This window comes from Bufo gargarizans, chromosome 8 (assembly GCF_014858855.1).
Source record: "Bufo gargarizans isolate SCDJY-AF-19 chromosome 8, ASM1485885v1, whole genome shotgun sequence".
NCBI classification, from domain to species: Eukaryota; Metazoa; Chordata; class Amphibia; order Anura; family Bufonidae; genus Bufo; species Bufo gargarizans.
In genome coordinates, this window is record NC_058087.1 from 187,007,541 (window position 1) to 187,027,050 (window position 19,510).

Below are 19,510 nucleotides of genomic sequence, written 5' to 3' on the forward strand. Positions count from 1 at the left end.
AGGTCTGCAGCCAGGCTCCGCCCATCTATAGTAGTTATATTCTTGTACATAGGAGCAGTATTATAGTAGTTATATTCTTGTACATAGGAGCAGTATTATAGTAGCTATATTCTTGTACATAGGAGCAGTATTATAGTACTTATATTCTTGTACATAGGAGCAGTATTATAGTAGTTATATTCTTGTACATGGGAGCAGTATTATAGTAGTTATATTCTTGTACATAGGAGGCAGTATTATAGTAGTTATATTCTTGTACATAGGAGCAGTATTATAGTAGTTATATTCTTGTACATAGGAGCGGTATTATAGTAGTTATATTCTTGCACATAGGAGCAGTATTATAGTAGTTATATTCTTGTACATAGGAGGCAGTATTATAGTAGTTATATTCTTGTACATAGGAGCGGTATTATAGTAGTTATATTCTTGCACATAGGAGCGGTATTATAGTAGTTATATTCTTGCACATAGGAGCAGTATTATAGTAGTTATATCCCTGTACATAGGAGGCAGTATTATAGTAGTTATATTCTTGTACATAGGAGGCAGTATTATAGTAGTTATATTCTTGTACATAGGAGCAGTATTATAGTAGTTATATTCTTGTACATAGGTGGCAGGATTTTAGTATTGCGAACTCTGTGAATCAGAATAATTTTTTTCCAGTTCAAGCCAAAAGGATGATCAGATTGAACATTGAACTCTTTGTCATGTTCTTCCAACCATTCCTGAACATTTTTTGATGTGTGGCAGAGCTCATTATCTTCATCACTTGTATGAATGATAAGTTCTAAAGTTTTTATCATGACATTATACTGCTTTCCTTCCATAGTGCTTTCTGCCACGGAAAAGCTAACTCAAAGCCAGCTGATGGTCATGTTGGACAAGGATTGTTAAACAGGTAATCTGTCTGGATCTATAAACTCCAATGTCTATCCTGATGTACTCAGTGAGATGATGAAATTACAATCCTAGCACAGTAGGAGTTGAAAATAATCAACCATTCACAAGACCCTTAAGATCAGCTGCACTTCAGGGGCAGGGTTGGGATGATGGTTAGGCCAAGGTAGAAAAACAAAAGGGAAGGGGGACTAACCTATATTAAAATTCTAGGACACCATCCATTCAGTATAGGGTCGATATGAGGACCTATAAGCCGCATACACGGTAAATGCAGCTGCGGATGGGGTCACTAGAAATGCCGCAGGCTAGTGCTATACTGCAAGTGAAAGCAGAGGGCCATGGGGCCGTGCTAATTGATTCCACAGAAGTAAGCACTAAGGTGCGGTCAGTGTGCTCTGAATCACTACCAGCTCATGGATCCCTCGACTAAAGTTATGGATAGACTAATCCAGTGATAAACATCTGCCTGCAGAAGCCGATCTCAATTGAATCCATCCGTTCATGTGAAACGGATGTCTAAGAATCGGCCCTGCAGACACGAATCACTGGATCTAAGCTAAGCTGGGTGAAACAGGCAGATCTGGATTGCTGTTGCTCATCTAACTGCAGAGGGCTGAGAACCGCAGACCTCAACTGCAGTGTGAGCGCAAAGCAGATACAAATGAAACATTGATTCATCCCCACACCACACTCAACGCGTTTCGCCATAAGGCTCGTCAGGAGCGTGTATCTGTGGTTCGCAGGATAAATATTCAAAGCTGCTGAGCCTCCATTACAGAGGCTGCAGCTGTAAGTACGAGGTGGCCGAACGCGGCCGCTCAGGTGCACAGAATATGAGGAGAGTCCTCCTCCCCTCAACTGAGCCCCGCCTGCAGAACGGCCAATGAGGACGCAGGAGGCACGGCATCGCCGCATCATCCATCCCGCCCCCATTGTGCCGCCCCCTCGATGAGACCGGCCCAGATGAATGTAATAACATTCTACATTAAAGTTAGAGTAAATATATACGGCGACTTACTACCCTGGCAACGTTTGTATAGCTCCGATCGGGACAGGGATCATGAAGTGGTATGAACTACATTGTATTTTATTTAATTATTATTTATTTTATTTAATTAATTGAGGACATCAATCGGTGGTGGTGGAGACAATACAGGAGGGTCAGGAAAGACCCAGCAGCATTTTTACTAGACGGCAATACTGTGATCAGGCTGATTTAAAGGGGCAGTGTATGGTATGATGTGGTATAAGTAATCCACAACCAATAATTACACTATCACACCCCTGGTATCTCCTAGCCCCCTCAATTGCCTAGGTGATCTAATGACATAAAGTCATTAGTAGTCCATGCCGCTGAGACACACGGATCGTGGGCAGTATGTCATCACCCCTACTGTTCCCCCGTTGCACCTCAGCTCCAGGGATCTAGAGAAAACACACAAAGGAATTATACTCATTTAGTCCCTGGGGCTGGAGCGCACATAGGCGGTAAATCCACTGTGTCTCTTTTTGCAATAACCGCCTATCAAAGTCGCCTCCTCTTGGCGATCTTCTGACCACCTCCACAGCCTGAAATTTGATGACATCCACATCACCGTTGTGCATGATCGATATGTGTCTAGCAATCGGGGTATCCGCCCCTTTGCGGATGTCATTTAGATGTTCTGCTATTCTTCTACGGAATTCTCTTGTGGTTTTACCCACATATTGCTTTCCGCAAACACAAGTGGCCAAATATACCAGGCCTCTTGTTTTGCAATTGACAAATGATCTGATAGTAAATCTCTGTTCAGGTGACGCTACAGATAAATGTAGCGCCAGTCTGGATTGCAGGGCAAGCCACGCAGCTGCCACAGCGGAAGGTCCCTTTGAGGCTGGTACTCAGCCATGTGGATGTAGTCGGGCCCTGAAAAAAGCTGTGCACCAGGCGATCTCTCAAACTACGTCCACGTCTGTACGTGATTAGAGGTACATCGCCTATCATATCCCCAATATCTGGGTCTGATTTAAGAATACCCCAGTAGGTCGTCAGCAAGTCACGCACTGTGTTGTGTGCTTCATCATATGTGGCTATGATGCGCAACTGGTCCATTCCAGCCGATCCCGACCTAGGGGTAAGGAGGGCATCCCGGTTTTGTGCCAGTGAATGCTGGTACGCTTTAGTTAGTACATGTTGTGGGTACCCCCTACTCCTAAATCTGGTTCGTAGATCACTGGATGCCGTTCTGAAATCCGACATACTGGAGCAGTTACGCCTTACCCGAAGGTATTGCCCTTTTGGAATTCCCCTCTTCAGGGGCAGGGGGTGGCAACTGTCCCAACTAAGGAGGCTGTTTGTTGCAGTCTCCTTGCGGAACAGCCGTGTGCCAATATTGCCCATCCTGTCCCTGAAGATGGTTAAATCCAGAAAGTTGATTTGAGATTCCTGGATCTCTGATGTAAAAAATAATCCCATAGTGTTTATGTTCAGGTCTGAAACAAACCGATTGAAGTCCTCAACACTCCCAGACCATAAAATCAATACATCATCGATGAAGCGTAACCACAAATTAATGTGGTCAGCCCATCTCTGATTATCCGCGAACACAACTTCACGTTCCCACCAGCCCAGGTAGAGATTGGCGAAGGTCGGGGCACAGGGGCTCCCCATCGCCACTCCCCTGAGCTGGTGGTACATGCGATGATCAAAGATAAAACAGTTGTGCTCAAGGATAAATTTCATTAGTTCAAGAATAAATTCGTTATGCTGCCAGCAATGGGTGCCACGTTGACTAAGGAAAGAGGCCACAACTCCACACCCCCTATCATGGGGTATGGAGCTGTACAAGGCCTCAACATCCAGGCTGGCCAGCATAACGTTCTCACCAAGATGTATTCCTTCCAATTTTTTGATTACATCCATAGAATCACGTACATACGAGGATAGGGACACCGCAAATGGTCGTAAAATCCTATCCACGTATGTACTGATTGGATGTGTCAAACTCCCAGTCCCTGACACAATAGGACGTCCCTTTAAAGGGGTAAGTCCCTTGTGCACCTTGGGTAACCCATAGAAACAAGGGATCTGGGGATGTTTGGGAAACAAAAACTCAAATTCAGATCTACTGATAAGGGCATGATCGTGTGCTGTGTCCAAGAGGTCCTTCAATTGCCTCCTGAACATCTCAGTAGGATTTGATTCCAGCACACGATAACATGATTTATCACTGAGAATGTTCAGACACATGATCTTATATTGGTCACAGTTCATTACGACAATATTCCCTCCCTTGTCCGATGGTTTAATGACAAGGGAGTTGTCGCGTTCCAGTGAAATTAGGGCCTCAATCTCCCTTTTCCGGAGATTGGACTCAGTCCCCTTCAATGTGTCGAGCTTTCTCAGTTGGTCTGTGACGACCTTGAGAAAAATGTCAGGTGGTGTGCCATCACTAAGGGGCGGGTTTTTAGTAGAGGACAATTTGAGGTCCGTAAATGGACCCTCACCAATCTCCCTACTCCCTTCCTCCATAAGGGATGCCAGTAGTTGGATATCCGGCAGGTCATTTATGTCCACACCCAATTCATTGCACTGTTGTTGATTATGTGTAGCAAATAATTTTTTCCATTTAAGTTTCCTCACGAATAAGGTCAAATCCTTGACCCATTCGAAGGAGCTAAAGGAACAGGTGGGAACAAATGATAGGCCCTTGCTAAGTAGTTCCAGTTCTACCTCCGTAAGTGACCTATCAGACAAGTTAATAATTTGTAACTTGTCCCTGGACCTGTTTTTTCCTAGAGGGTTTACAGTCTCGTAATCAGCTGCACCCATTCTATGATGGTGTACTATTGGTTCTTGCTGTTTCTGAGACTGTAGGACCTCGTAGTTTGGTTCCCTAAAAAACCTCCCCGTGATCTGGGGTTCCTACCTCTGCCTCCCCTTCCTCTAGATCCCTTATTAGAGGGTTGGAAGATGGGGTATTGGCTATTCTGGTAGGAGGTACCTTCCAATTCAGTTTCCCCCTCAGAGGATGAGGGTTCTGTCTCAACCTCAAGGGTCCTTGCAGTTTTAGTCGCAAAATCGAGAATGCGCCCTTCTTTAAAATCAGCTTTATCTCTCAAAAATTGAGAGTGCAGTATAGCACTAGCCTGCGGCATTTCTAGTGACCCCATCCGCAGCTGCATTTACCGTGTATGCGGCTTATAGGTCCTCATATCGACCCTATACTGAATGGATGGTGTCCTAGAATTTTAATATAGGTTAGTCCCCCTTCCCTTTTGTTTTTCTGATTAATAAAGTAACAGTTTTAACAGAAATGTAGCGTTCCAAACGACAGTGATTTGATTTTGATAGGTGGAACGTATACCATATATCAGTTATACCAGTGAAATTTTCTTTATATATTGCTTGAGAGTAATGGCAGGCTTTTTGGCGGCAGGTATTTGCAGTGATAAATGGGATGAGGAAGCTAGAGTGGTTTTTTCTGAGGCAGATCTACCCCCAACCAACCGTGCATTAAGTATCACTGGTTCATTTAAATTACTCACCAAAATTTACAAAGACCAAGTCAGAGGGTGGTGGGAAATTCAAACCCTGGAAACCTATATCCAACATCAAATAGTCCCCAGGGGTATGCGGATTCCCTTCCTTCCGTCCAACAGAATTCAGTCCCCAGAGTTCCGTAAGAAGTGGGAAAAAGAGGCCGTTGAGAGCTCCCTCAGACTTATGGCATTGTTGCTGGAGGAGGAAAAGGCCCTGCACACTAAAAACACCACATTGTTGCAGGAGCAAATTGCAGAAGTGAGCAAATTCTCCAGTAACTCTGAGTTTACGCGTAAGGAGGTCTTTTTGCAACAGACGGTGGAACGGTTTACGGCCCAGCTTAAAGAACGTAAGCACTCTCAATTTTTGAGAGATAAAGCTGATTTTAAAGAAGGGCGCATTCTCGATTTTGCGACTAAAACTGCAAGGACCCTTGAGGTTGAGACAGAACCCTCATCCTCTGAGGGGGAAACTGAATTGGAAGGTACCTCCTACCAGAATAGCCAATACCCCATCTTCCAACCCTCTAATAAGGGATCTAGAGGAAGGGGAGGCAGAGGTAGGAACCCCAGATCACGGGGAGGTTTTTTAGGGAACCAAACTACGAGGTCCTACAGTCTCAGAAACAGCAAGAACCAATAGTACACCATCATAGAATGGGTGCAGCTGATTACGAGACTGTAAACCCTCTAGGAAAAAACAGGTCCAGGGACAAGTTACAAATTATTAACTTGTCTGATAGGTCACTTACGGAGGTAGAACTGGAACTACTTAGCAAGGGCCTATCATTTGTTCCCACCTGTTCCTTTAGCTCCTTCGAATGGGTCAAGGATTTGACCTTATTCGTGAGGAAACTTAAATGGAAAAAATTCTTTGCTACACATAATCAACAACAGTGCAATGAATTGGGTGTGGACATAAATGACCTGCCGGATATCCAACTACTGGCATCCCTTATGGAGGAAGGGAGTAGGGAGATTGGTGAGGGTCCATTTACGGACCTCAAATTGTCCTCTACTAAAAACCCGCCCCTTAGTGATGGCACACCACCTGACATTTTTCTCAAGGTCGTCACAGACCAACTGAGAAAGCTCGACACATTGAAGGGGACTGAGTCCAATCTCCGGAAAAGGGAGATTGAGGCCCTAATTTCACTGGAACGCGACAACTCCCTTGTCATTAAACCATCGGACAAGGAAGGGAATATTGTCGTAATGAACTGTGACCAATATAAGATCATGTGTCTGAACATTCTCAGTGATAAATCATGTTATCGTGTGCTGGAATCAAATCCTACTGAGATGTTCAGGAGGCAATTGAAGGACCTCTTGGACACAGCACACGATCATGCCCTTATCAGTAGATCTGAATTTGAGTTTTTGTTTCCCAAACATCCCCAGATCCCTTGTTTCTATGGGTTACCCAAGGTGCACAAGGGACTTACCCCTTTAAAGGGACGTCCTATTGTGTCAGGGACTGGGAGTTTGACACATCCAATCAGTACATACGTGGATAGGATTTTACGACCATTTGCGGTGTCCCTATCCTCGTATGTACGTGATTCTATGGATGTAATCAAAAAATTGGAAGGAATACATCTTGGTGAGAACGTTATGCTGGCCAGCCTGGATGTTGAGGCCTTGTACAGCTCCATACCCCATGATAGGGGGTGTGGAGTTGTGGCCTCTTTCCTTAGTCAACGTGGCACCCATTGCTGGCAGCATAACGAATTTATTCTTGAACTAATGAAATTTATCCTTGAGCACAACTGTTTTATCTTTTATCATCGCATGTACCACCAGCTCAGGGGAGTGGCGATGGGGAGCCCCTGTGCCCCGACCTTCGCCAATCTCTACCTGGGCTGGTGGGAACGTGAAGTTGTGTTCGCGGATAATCAGAGATGGGCTGACCACATTAATTTGTGGTTACGCTTCATCGATGATGTATTGATTTTATGGTCTGGGAGTGTTGAGGACTTCAATCGGTTTGTTTCAGACCTGAACATAAACACTATGGGATTATTTTTTACATCAGAGATCCAGGAATCTCAAATCAACTTTCTGGATTTAACCATCTTCAGGGACAGGATGGGCAATATTGGCACACAGCTGTTCCGCAAGGAGACTGCAACAAACAGCCTCCTTAGTTGGGACAGTTGCCACCCCCTGCCCCTGAAGAGGGGAATTCCAAAAGGGCAATACCTTCGGGTAAGGCGTAACTGCTCCAGTATGTCGGATTTCAGAACGGCATCCAGTGATCTACGAACCAGATTTAGGAGTAGGGGGTACCCACAACATGTACTAACTAAAGCGTACCAGCATTCACTGGCACAAAACCGGGATGCCCTCCTTACCCCTAGGTTGGGATCGGCTGGAATGGACCAGTTGCGCATCATAGCCACATATGATGAAGCACACAACACAGTGCGTGACTTGCTGACGACCTACTGGGGTATTCTTAAATCAGACCCAGATATTGGGGATATGATAGGCGATGTACCTCTAATCACGTACAGACGTGGACGTAGTTTGAGAGATCGCCTGGTGCACAGCTTTTTTCAGGGCCCGACTACATCCACATGGCTGAGTACCAGCCTCAAAGGGACCTTCCGCTGTGGCAGCTGCGTGGCTTGCCCTGCAATCCAGACTGGCGCTACATTTATCTGTAGCGTCACCGAACAGAGATTTACTATCAGATCATTTGTCAATTGCAAAACAAGAGGCCTGGTATATTTGGCCACTTGTGTTTGCGGAAAGCAATATGTGGGTAAAACCACAAGAGAATTCCGTAGAAGAATAGCAGAACATCTAAATGACATCCGCAAAGGGGCGGATACCCCGATTGCTAGACACATATCGACCATGCACAACGGTGATGTGGATGTCATCAAATTTCAGGCTGTGGAGGTGGTCAGAAGATCGCCAAGAGGAGGCGACTTTGATAGGCGGTTATTGCAAAAAGAGACACAGTGGATTTACCGCCTATGTGCGCTCCAGCCCCAGGGACTAAATGAGTATAATTCCTTTGTGTGTTTTCTCTAGATCCCTGGAGCTGAGGTGCAACGGGGGAACAGTAGGGGTGATGACATACTGCCCACGATCCGTGTGTCTCAGCGGCATGGACTACTAATGACTCTATGTCATTAGATCACCTAGGCAATTGAGGGGGCTAGGAGATACCAGGGGTGTGATAGTGTAATTATTGGTTGTGGATTACTTATACCACATTATACCATACACTGCCCCTTTAAATCAGCCTGATCACAGTATTGCCGTCTAGTAAAAATGCTGCTGGGTCTTTCCTGACCCTCCTGTATTGTCTCCACCACCACCGATTGATGTCCTCAATTAATTAAATAAAATAAATAAAATTAAATAAAATACAATGTAGTTCATACCACTTCATGATCCCTGTCCCGATCGGAGCTATACAAACGTTGCCAGGGTAGTAAGTCGCCGTATATATTTACTCTAACTTTAATGTAGAATGTTATTACATTCATCTGGGCCGGTCTCATCGAGGGGGCGGCACAATGGGGGCGGGATGGATGATGCGGCGATGCCGTGCCTCCTGCGTCCTCATTGGCCGTTCTGCAGGCGGGGCTCAGTTGAGGGGAGGAGGACTCTCCTCATATTCTGTGCACCTGAGCGGCCGCGTTCGGCCACCTCGTACTTACAGCTGCAGCCTCTGTAATGGAGGCTCAGCAGCTTTGAATATTTATCCTGCGAACCACAGATACACGCTCCTGACGAGCCTTATGGCGAAACGCGTTGAGTGTGGTGTGGGGATGAATCAATGTTCATTTGTATCTGCTTTGCGCTCACACTGCAGTTGAGGTCTGCGGTTCTCAGCCCTCTGCAGTTAGATGAGCAACAGCAATCCAGATCTGCCTGTTTCACCCAGCTTAGCTTAGATCCAGTGATTCGTGTCTGCAGGGCCGATTCTTAGACATCCGTTTCACATGAACGGATGGATTCAATTGAGATCGGCTTCTGCAGGCAGATGTTTATCACTGGATTAGTCTATCCATAACTTTAGTCGAGGGATCCATGAGCTGGTAGTGATTCAGAGCACACTGACCGCACCTTAGTGCTTACTTCTGTGGAATCAATTAGCACGGCCCCATGGCCCTCTGCTTTCACTTGCAGTATAGCACTAGCCTGCGGCATTTCTAGTGACCCCATCCGCAGCTGCATTTACCGTGTATGCGGCTTATAGGTCCTCATATCGACCCTATACTGAATGGATGGTGTCCTAGAATTTTAATATAGGTTAGTCCCCCTTCCCTTTTGTTTTTCTGATTAATAAAGTAACAGTTTTAACAGAAATGTAGCGTTCCAAACGACAGTGATTTGATTTTGATAGGTGGAACGTATACCATATATCAGTTATACCAGTGAAATTTTAGGCCAAGGTAGGGCGCCACCTTGCTACCAATTAGGATATAAGGGGAGGTGGGCGGACAAACAAATGTATTTTTGTGAAGTTTTATACATTTTTTTACGTCCAATGCTAATGAGCTTTTCCACTGTGGAAGCGCTCATTAGTACAGGAGGCCCAGGTAGTGGTGAGTATTGTGCTGCTAGTGCTCGTATTACTCATCACTCTCTGGTCCTTTTCTGCGTGCTCTGTAGCTGTGTCCTGACAGTGTACAGTGATAGGACGTTGGGTTAAAAGCAAAGAAACCTCCAATGGTGAAACATATTTTCAGCATTTCTTTTATTATACTCACAAAACATTGCTTGGGGTAGTAATATGCCTGCCCTGCCTAGGGCACCAAAATACCTTGAGGGCTTTTTTCTACCCCAAGTAATATTTTTGTGAGTATTTGTGAGAGGCTTCCTTGCTTCTAACCCCTCAAGCAGCCCGTTTTTCAAAATACGTACCTGGAGCGTCTATTTAATATGGTGGATTTCTGTTAACAACATAATGGAGAACTTTGGCGTTTGGAGTCATTGAATTTACAAGTATCCTCTTTTACAGCATTGTTCTCCATGTTGGAGGCCATTTTGTACCTTATTTTGAGAAGCTCCATTAGCCACTGCCATGCGTGGCCAAAATGAACAGTATCCTAAACTCTTGGTCCTGGATATTTCCTGATTAATTTTGCACAACGGCAAAAAAATGTGTAGGGAAGACAAGACGCAATTGGAATAGTAAGGAACCTGTTTACTGTAGGGAGACCCTTTTTAACATGATCACAATATATTCTACAGAGCCTTAGTTGTTCTCTGAAGGAACATCTAGGGAGAGGATCCTACACATGCTGACTGTATTACTGAATCATGCATGGTAGGGTCACAAATGCATGGTTCATGACTTTTTGAGCTGTTCTTTATCAGTAATTAATGATGCAATCATCTAAGCTCATTGCCATCATTTGAAGGGCATCTGCCAGCAGGGTTGACCATGTAAAATTTCTGATAGTGCTAGGTTGGAGCCATGGACCACTGGTTAAATATACCTTTATGGATGCATTTATTAGTAGGAGCACTACTGTTACATGAGTTCTTTGTGTTCTTCTGTAATGAATACTTCTCTATATTTAGTTTTGATTTGTTCCATTGTTGGTTTATAACTTTGGATGGATCACGCCTCTGTGGTAATCTTACAGAAATCCTCTGCCTGTTCAAGAAAACATTATTCATCACTCTTTATGTATTTGAGAGTTAAAAGGGTTCTCCGGGCAAACCTAATTTCTTGTGGATAAACCTAACTTGTGGAAGGAAGAATGGTGGTTTCATACTTACCTTCCATAGCCTCTTCATGGTCACGTGACTGCTCCTGCCAGGGTTTCAGGTCTTCTGGTCACATCCAGTTTTCTATCTTCCTGTCTTTAGAAGGAGATAGTTTGTCACTACTGACATTACGCCTCCTGCCGGACTTCCTTTGTACCGACGCCTGCACACTAGTGCGCATTGGCCAGGACCGCTGGCCGTCTTGTCAGTGTACAGTGAAAGCACTGTGCATGAGTCACAGCATAGTGACCAGACTCTGTGCTGTTGCTATGCTGTGGGTGTCAATGGGGGGCTCTCTGGATGGCACTTGGGGGGCTTTGTGGATGGCACTTGGGGGGGCTCTGTGGATGGCACTTGGGGGGCTCTGTGGTTGACACTGGGGGTCACTGTAGATGGCATTGGGGGCACTGTGGATAGCACTTGGGGGCACTCCGGATGGTATTTGGGGCACTGGATGGTACTTAAGGGGAACTGTGAATGGTACTTGGAGGGCACTGTGTATGTCACTGGGGGTACTGTGGATAGCATTTGGGGGCACTGTAGATGTCACTGTAATGGGTAGGGTACTGAGGCTGTCATTGTTATGGGAGACGCTGTGGTTGTCTCTGTTTTGTGGGTGCTGTGGATGTTAATTTTATGAGGTGATGCTGTAAATGTCACCATTATGACACTCTGGAGGTCACTGTTATGGGGGGACGCTGTGGCTGTCTCTGTTATGGGACACTATAGATGTCTGTTAACCACACACACATACAACAAATAAAATAGACCTGTGCAAAGCTGAATCTTTCTGCATGTATATATATATATATATATATTTATATAAAGACGAAGAGGTAGGACTGCACTCCGGAATAATAGTGAAATAAAGCTTTTATTCACCCATAATATGGCAAACTTGCGACGTTTCGGCTCACAAGAGCCTTCCTCAAGCTGGAGGAAGACTCTTGTGAGCCGAAACGTCACAATTTTGCCATATTATGGGTGAATAAAAGCTTTATTTCACTATTATTCCGGAGTGCAGTCCTACCTCTTCGTCTTTATAATATTGGGTATTGCCGCTACCCTTCGTTGGATCTTGCACCCGTACCCTGGATGGTGCTCCCGCTGGACTTTTTTCTATATTATATATTTATATATATATATATATATATATATATACATTCCTCTCAAGTTTTGAAAATGACAAGGATGGACATTTTGCCCCGCAAAGTAATGCCCACATTGTCCCCCTTTCAGGAGTTATGCCCACCAAGGCGTTCCCATGATGATCAGAGCAGGCACCATGGGGTCAGACACACATCGCATTTGGTAGGCTGTGTAGGAGGAGCACATGCTGATTCCTGGGCCTGCACGCTCCTACACAGCCCAGCAGTGCAATCAATGTGTGACCAGTACTCCAAAATATGGCCCTGCGATCAGATAAGAAACTGACTGTATCTGGAGATGTGACCAATACATGGAGCGTGTTTCCAGGGCTAATCATCATTATATGTATGAGCCCTTAGATATAGAAGCTTATCAGACTGTATCACACATGATAGGTCTAGATAAACACTTCAGCAGGAAGTAGCAAAAAAAGATAGGATTAGGCCTCATGGACATGACCGTATACGTTTTGGGTCTGCAAAATACACATATGGTCCGTGAGCATCCCACAATTTTTCCAGGCACCATTGTCAAAATGCCTATTGTCCGGAAAATGGACAAGAATAGGACATGTTCTATAATTTTCAGCATCAATGTGTTGTCCACATTCTTTGCGGCCCCATTGAAATAAAGGTGTCTCTGTGATCTGCAAAAAAGGTGGATTTGATACAGACCAAAAATACAGGCCTAAGGATAGCATTTTTTTGTGGTCCGTATTTTTGTAGACCAGAATAAGACATGTTCTGTCTTTTGCAAAACAGATATATAGATGTGGAAAACACACGGCTGACATCCATGTGCTTTTTCCATCCATGTCTTCTGCAAAAGATAGACCGTGTCCTATTCTGGTCCACAAAATACAGACCACTAGCCCATTGATGTCAATGGTTCTGAAAAAAAATATGGATCACTCGCAGACAAAAACTTTGGTTTGCAACTCTGCAATTTGCAGACCGAAAAACTGATATGGTCGTGATACAGACTTCAGCAGACAGTATCAAAAACAAAAATATTTTATAAAGGATCATTAGACTGTATTGCACATAATTGATTTACATACAGATGCACAGCAAACAGTATCTGACATGACAAGCTTATATACACACCCCACCAGACATTATACAACAAGATGGGATTAAACACACACCCCACCAGACAGTATTGTAGTCTGTATCGTACATAATAGGATTATATACAGATGTGTTTTGATGTGCTTGCTGTTTATTGCACTCTGGAGGTAGTGAGGGAAGAGCCTGTGGACTGTCAGTGATGTGATTTAGAAACTGAGTAAGAAATAGGTCTGCAGGTTGTATGGGTGTAGTAACATGGCCACAGGAGGTGTAGTGGGCGGAGCTCCTGCAGACTGATGAGTGTGGCAGACGGGCTCAGCCTGTAACTCATTACTCTGCAGTGCAGCCAGGCTTGTTTATCAATAAAGGTAGGTATTGACCAAAATAGGAAACCTTTGAATGTAAACAAAGCTACCAGCATAGTCTGATGCCCAGACAGGGGGAAGGAGAGCACAGATATGAAAAACAGGTATTGGAGGCATATACTGTAATGCATGGTGAGGGGTGTTAGGAGCACATAAAAATAATTTTGATTTGGCACTGGACAACCTCTTAAAAGTGATTGTCGGTCTGTTAGTAATTATTTTGAAAAGCTATAAATTCTATGCAAAATGGTATAAATCAACAAAAAAAAACAACAACTCACTTCACCGTTCCACTGGGGACAGGGGTAAGCCCGTAAAAGGAGGAGGTTTAGTGGAGGATTGAGGCTACCATGTGAGGTTTTAGAACTGGATGCTGACAGTCTATTTGATGTTTAGGCTTTGACCAGTGTGAGTAGGCTTGGTTTTTCTGTGGAGAAGTAGGAGAGACTGGAGGCTGAGGCTGTGATGAACTGGAAGTCTGGAGTCATGACAGAGGGCCTTTCTGGAGTGGAGAAGGAGTGATTCCTGTAGTGTTAAGTGGTTCAGACATATTGTCTAGGATGTCACTGAAGCAGTGGGAGTTGAAGAGTGCTGTCAGTCCCTAGTGGTTAGCTCTGGAGGGCCCTTTGAGACTAAATAGTGTAGTTGTGGAACCAGTGGTGTGGTGGGTGGTATTGTGCTCCAATCTGGGGGACACTGGAGGATATTTATTTTTCTGGTTGTTCTGAAGTCCTGAGATGCAACATGGTCATAAATACCTAAACTAAACTGGTTTACGTGGACAGTGGGAGCAGCTGCACATTGAGAACCATTGAGAGTTAGAGTCAAAGTTACTCTAGTGGTATATTGAATGAGTGAATGCAAAGTGGACCTGAGGAGTATTATGAAAATCTTGTATTGAGGCTTACTACCAGTTGACTTTTTGGAGGCGACTTGACAAAAGGAAACCTTGAGATGCAGTTAGCTGTGACAGAGAAAGCCTTTGAGATACAGGAGCCAAATAAACTGTATAGTGCTTATTGCTGAGTTTTAAGGCTTGGACTTTTTTTTATTATTGCATTGTACTTATTTTGAGCTAAAAATTATTTTTTCAATTGTTTTAAAAAAAAATATGGAATCCTTTATTGTATACATAGCTGAGATGCTTTAGTAGCAGCCAATGGATTTTTTGTCTTTTCCGTCATCTGGGGAGCAGGTGGACTCCTTATCTCTGCTCTCTGACATTGTAAACACTCATCAAAGCTCATTCCATATCTTACTGATAAGAATGTGGCCTAAATAAGTGTTTATGACCGCTCAGTAGTTTAGAGATAAGGTTTATTAGATGACTGACACAAAGTGAAAGTACAAGTCACACACTTAGAAAAACAATTAACTCTGTGTGACAGAACGACTCAATATTTTTTAATAAAGGCCAATTCAAAATATTTAGACACAAATTAGTGGAATGCAACCATAAACAAAAATTGCCTCCAATGGTGTACATAGCCTTTAATATATAGACAGTAGGTAGCAAACCCTTCTGTTGGTGGCTGAATTGTATTGTGCAGCTCTAGGTCTAGAAGAAGAAAACACTGACCTTTAAAAAGTAATATAGGTTAAAGGTCTAAGGGGGAGATTTATCAAAACTGGAGTAAAGAAAAACTGGCTCAGTTGCCCATAGCACCAATTAGGTTCCACCTTAGATTTGTCGGAGCTCCTTTGGAAAATGAAAGGTGGAATCTGATTTGTATTCTATTTACCGTATTTTTCGCCGTATAAGACGCACTTTTCCCCCCCCAAAAGTGGGGGGGAAATAGCAGTGCGTCTTATACGGCGAATGCAGCTTATCTTGCGATTTGCGAATTTTTGCGCAAATTTTTTGCGCAAATTATTTTGCGATTTTCAATGATACACCCGCCGCGATGCAGGCTGGGAGGATGGGCGCTGGCAGTGTGTGAGTCATACGTCACGCGCCTGCGCCGCCCACTTTATGAATGAAGCAGGCGGCGTGGGCACATGACGTATGACTTACGCTGCCAGCGCCTGTCCTCCCGGCCTGCCTCCTGCCTCCTCCCTCCTCTCGGCGAGCGCTTGTAGTTGTAAGTACTCCGCTCATTATGCGATTATGCACATAACTATTTACTATTAGACATACGATTATACAGTGAGCGGGGCCCGTGTAGTAGAATACAGTCACTGCACGGGCCCCGCTGTCATTATAAAGCCAGATGCCGGCCCCCAGCCCTGTATTGAGGGTCATTCACTACAGGGACACTTATGGAGGGGATCTGTGGATGACACATAGCATAAGATGCTATATATGTGTCATCCACAGATCCCCCCCATAACTGTCATACACAGAGACCCCAATAAGAGCCACCCACAGATCCCCAATAAGAGCCACCCACAGATCCCCCATAAGTGTCACCCACAGATCCCCATAAGTGTCACCCACAGATCCCCCATAAGTGTCACCCACAGATCCCCCATAAGTGTCACCCACAGATCCCCCATAACAGTGCGTCACCCACAGATCCCCCATAACAGTGCGTCACCCACAGATCCCCCATAACAGTGCCATCCACAGACCACAATTAGTTCAAAACCCACCAAAAGCACACCTTTTGGTTCAAAATATTTTTTTTCTTATTTTCCTCCTCAAAAACCTAGGTGCGTCTTATAGGCCGGTGCGTCTTATACGGCGAAAAATACGGTACATTGTTTTGATAAATCTTCCCCTAAGTGTTATACCTTATCTGCAATAATCTCATCACAGCCGTCTTCACATCTTTATTTCTAAGACTATAAATCAGTGGGTTTAACATTGGGGTTACAGTTGCATATAAAAAAGTGAAGACCTGATCCAAAATATTAGAGTATCTAGAAGACGGCAATAAATACACCGCTGCAGCTGTGCCGTAGTAGAGCATGATAACGATGAGATGGGACGAGCAGGTGGAGAAGGCCTTTTTTCTTCCGTCTTGAGATTTTATGTGAAATATAACCTGTAATATTTTTGCATAGGATGTCAAACTGCATAACAATGGGCAAAGTCCGAAAAAAAATAGCTCTAAATAAATCACTAAATAAAACATTTCTTTGCCGGCACATGAGATCTTAGTCAGAGCTTTCGCATCACAGTGAAAATGGTGAATTGTGGTGGAATTACAGAAGGACATCTTCATGGTCGGGACTGTAATCAAACAGGAGTTTAAAGCTGCACAAGACCATATGGCGGCCATATAGAAAGAGCACACTTTTTTACTTAGTATAGAGTGATAATGTAGCGGCTTACAGATTGCAACGTAGCGGTCATAGGCCATTGTGAACAGCAGAAGATCTTCTGTTCCGGCAGCCAAGAAGAAGAAGAACATTTGGGTGAAGCATTCTCTGAAGGACACTTTGTGATTTCTAGATGAAAGCATATGTAGGAGTTTTGGGACAATGGTCGTTGTATAACACATGTCCACAAAGGACAAGTTACAGAGGAACAGATACAGAGGGGTGTGCAGCTGCTCATCCAGATAGATCAGGGTCACAATCAGCACATTCATGAGGACGCCAAGCAAGTAGATCACCGTGAACAGGAAGGGAATGAGTGCTGGACTGTCAGCCTTACTGGAAAATGGCAAAATGTTGAATTCTGTGGGAACAGATGTGTGGTTCTCCATTGTCCGATATCTGTATCCTGGAAGAACATAATATATTCTCAGCTAATTTTCCATGTGAAACTTGTAAAAAAAAATGCAAATAGGTCTCATAGATTTATTTAAAAAAGTTAAAAAATTCTTATTCTGGATCCTATTATATGATATATTGTCACACAAATAAGGCTCTTTTTCCATCTGCATCTTGGTTTTTGTTCACAATAGATCTCTGCATCGGTAAGGACTGGCCATGGACCCTATAGGGAAATTTCCCGGGGGGCCGATGCCCAGGGAGCCACCCAAGTCCCCCTCATGGCAGCCAGCTTGATACATAATGATCTCATGCTCTCAATAGTAATAAATGCTAGGAGCATGAGGTACCTATGCACTTGGCTGGCAGCCTCAGGTGTCCTCTTGAATTCAGCTGTATCGCCATCCTCTGGACTGTGATACAGTTGAACACTGCATCGTGGGTGGCAGTATTTTTGTCTGCACTAAGATATTTGGTTTTGCTGGGTCGGTATTTTGTGCTGCACTATGGTATTGCTGGTGTAATCTACTTGTGTTGTCCATGACTACTTGTGTTCTGTCAGTTAGGACCCGCATACAGCATAGGGCCTCTTTTAGTTTTTTTCCAGCGGCCACTTTAAGTCCCCAGTGCGCCCTTGCCTCTTCAAGACTTCTCTTGAGCTGTGCGAGTGCTCTAGATTGCGCAATAGCAGACAATCAGATTAGTTACTAATATCCACAGTCTTAAGCCTCATTCACATGTCAGTGTTCCAAGTACGTGTGCTTTACGTGTTCTCCATGGACAGCACGCGTACCCTTTTATTTTAATGTGTGTATTCACGCATCAGTTTTTTACCACGGCCCGTGGGTCTGTGTTTTTAGCACGGATGCATGCTCCATTTTGTCTGTTTTCACGGACCCATCACGCCCATTAGGAAGAGATGCTTTGAAAATAATTTTTTAGCTGCGCAGTTTCAGTGAAAAATGGATAACACACAGACAGTAAAAAATGGACACATGGATACATCACGGACATCTTCACGGAGTCATCACTGACCACCTTTTCACAGATTTAGGCACGGACATGTGAATGAGGCTTTAGGCTTACCTTAAAAAACTTTTTTCTGTTCTCCCCCTACCACATTATTCCTCAGAACACGATTCCTTCACCCATTTGTATTCACGGACTCCTTGCCCTTCATTACCTGTACATACACAGATACAGGCTCATGCAGCTCTATATATATTGTATAGGGTGGCCGGATCATTGTGCAAAACGGTTCCCTTATCTCCGGATAGATTGTAACTTGTGAACTGGACTCTCACTCCTATTGTTTCCTAGTTAGTTACTGTGTAACGCTCCACTTTGTACACCGTACTGGGCCTCTGAATTGAAAAGTGATACAGAATCAATAAAAAGACCACAGGCGCAGTGTGAGTAGTGAAAGTCCCATCTCATCTAGAACATTGTCGAAAGAGCTGCCAACATTGAATTGTCTAAAACTACCAACATTTTTCAACTTTCCCTGGAGGGATGAGAGACGCAATAGTGCCGTGGAAGCCTTGTCTATAATATCCGTAACATATTGCTAATATCGTACCTTTCATATATTTTCTAAAACAACGAGGGCACCGCAGATTTTTAGTTTTTGCCCCCAAATTAAAGGGGTTTCCAGAGGTTTTGAAACTTGACGCCGAAAAACTGACATGGAAAATGATGAATGCCCACCTTCTTCCTTGCTCAGGCCGTGCCCTCTTTTTTCGCCACTTTGCAAAAATGGCGTGAGCAGGGAAAAGTAGCAGTTTTTGCCGCAAAACACCTTTGCGAGAAAATATGCGACATAAGTACGCCAAGAAGTGGCTTAAAAAAGATATTTATATGGGCCCCTATACATTTCAGAATGAATTATTTTCCCCCATAAACCTTGTTTTTATTGAGCAAATACGTTATTTACTGTATACTGCACGATCCATGGTGTAAAAAAATAATGAAAAACATTGTCAAAATTGCAGGATCCCCTCATAAAATATAAATTTATAAAAGTTTATTGATACACAAAAACAAGTTATAGTTCATGGTAAAGAAAAAAATCACTTGCTCCTGAAGGCCAGAATTGGCCAT

At 43.9% G+C, this 19,510-nt stretch overlaps 2 protein-coding genes across 2 annotated transcripts; one reads left to right on the forward strand and one right to left on the reverse strand.

Annotated features, from left to right (window-relative positions):
• The first annotated feature begins 2,821 nt into the window (after positions 1-2,821).
• On the forward strand, positions 2,822-6,494 carry LOC122945737. The gene is made up of 2 exons (XM_044304905.1): positions 2,822-3,085; positions 5,208-6,494. Exon 2 carries the CDS (start codon positions 5,303-5,305, stop codon positions 6,068-6,070), a length of 768 nt encoding a protein of 255 aa, XP_044160840.1. The 5' UTR covers positions 2,822-3,085; positions 5,208-5,302; the 3' UTR covers positions 6,071-6,494.
• A 9,976-nt stretch (positions 6,495-16,470) lies between these two features.
• LOC122945517 (olfactory receptor-like protein OLF4) lies at positions 16,471-17,403 on the reverse strand. The gene has a single exon (XM_044304581.1). It carries the CDS (start codon positions 17,401-17,403, stop codon positions 16,471-16,473), a length of 933 nt encoding a protein of 310 aa, XP_044160516.1.
• Between the last annotated feature and the right edge of the window lie 2,107 nt (positions 17,404-19,510).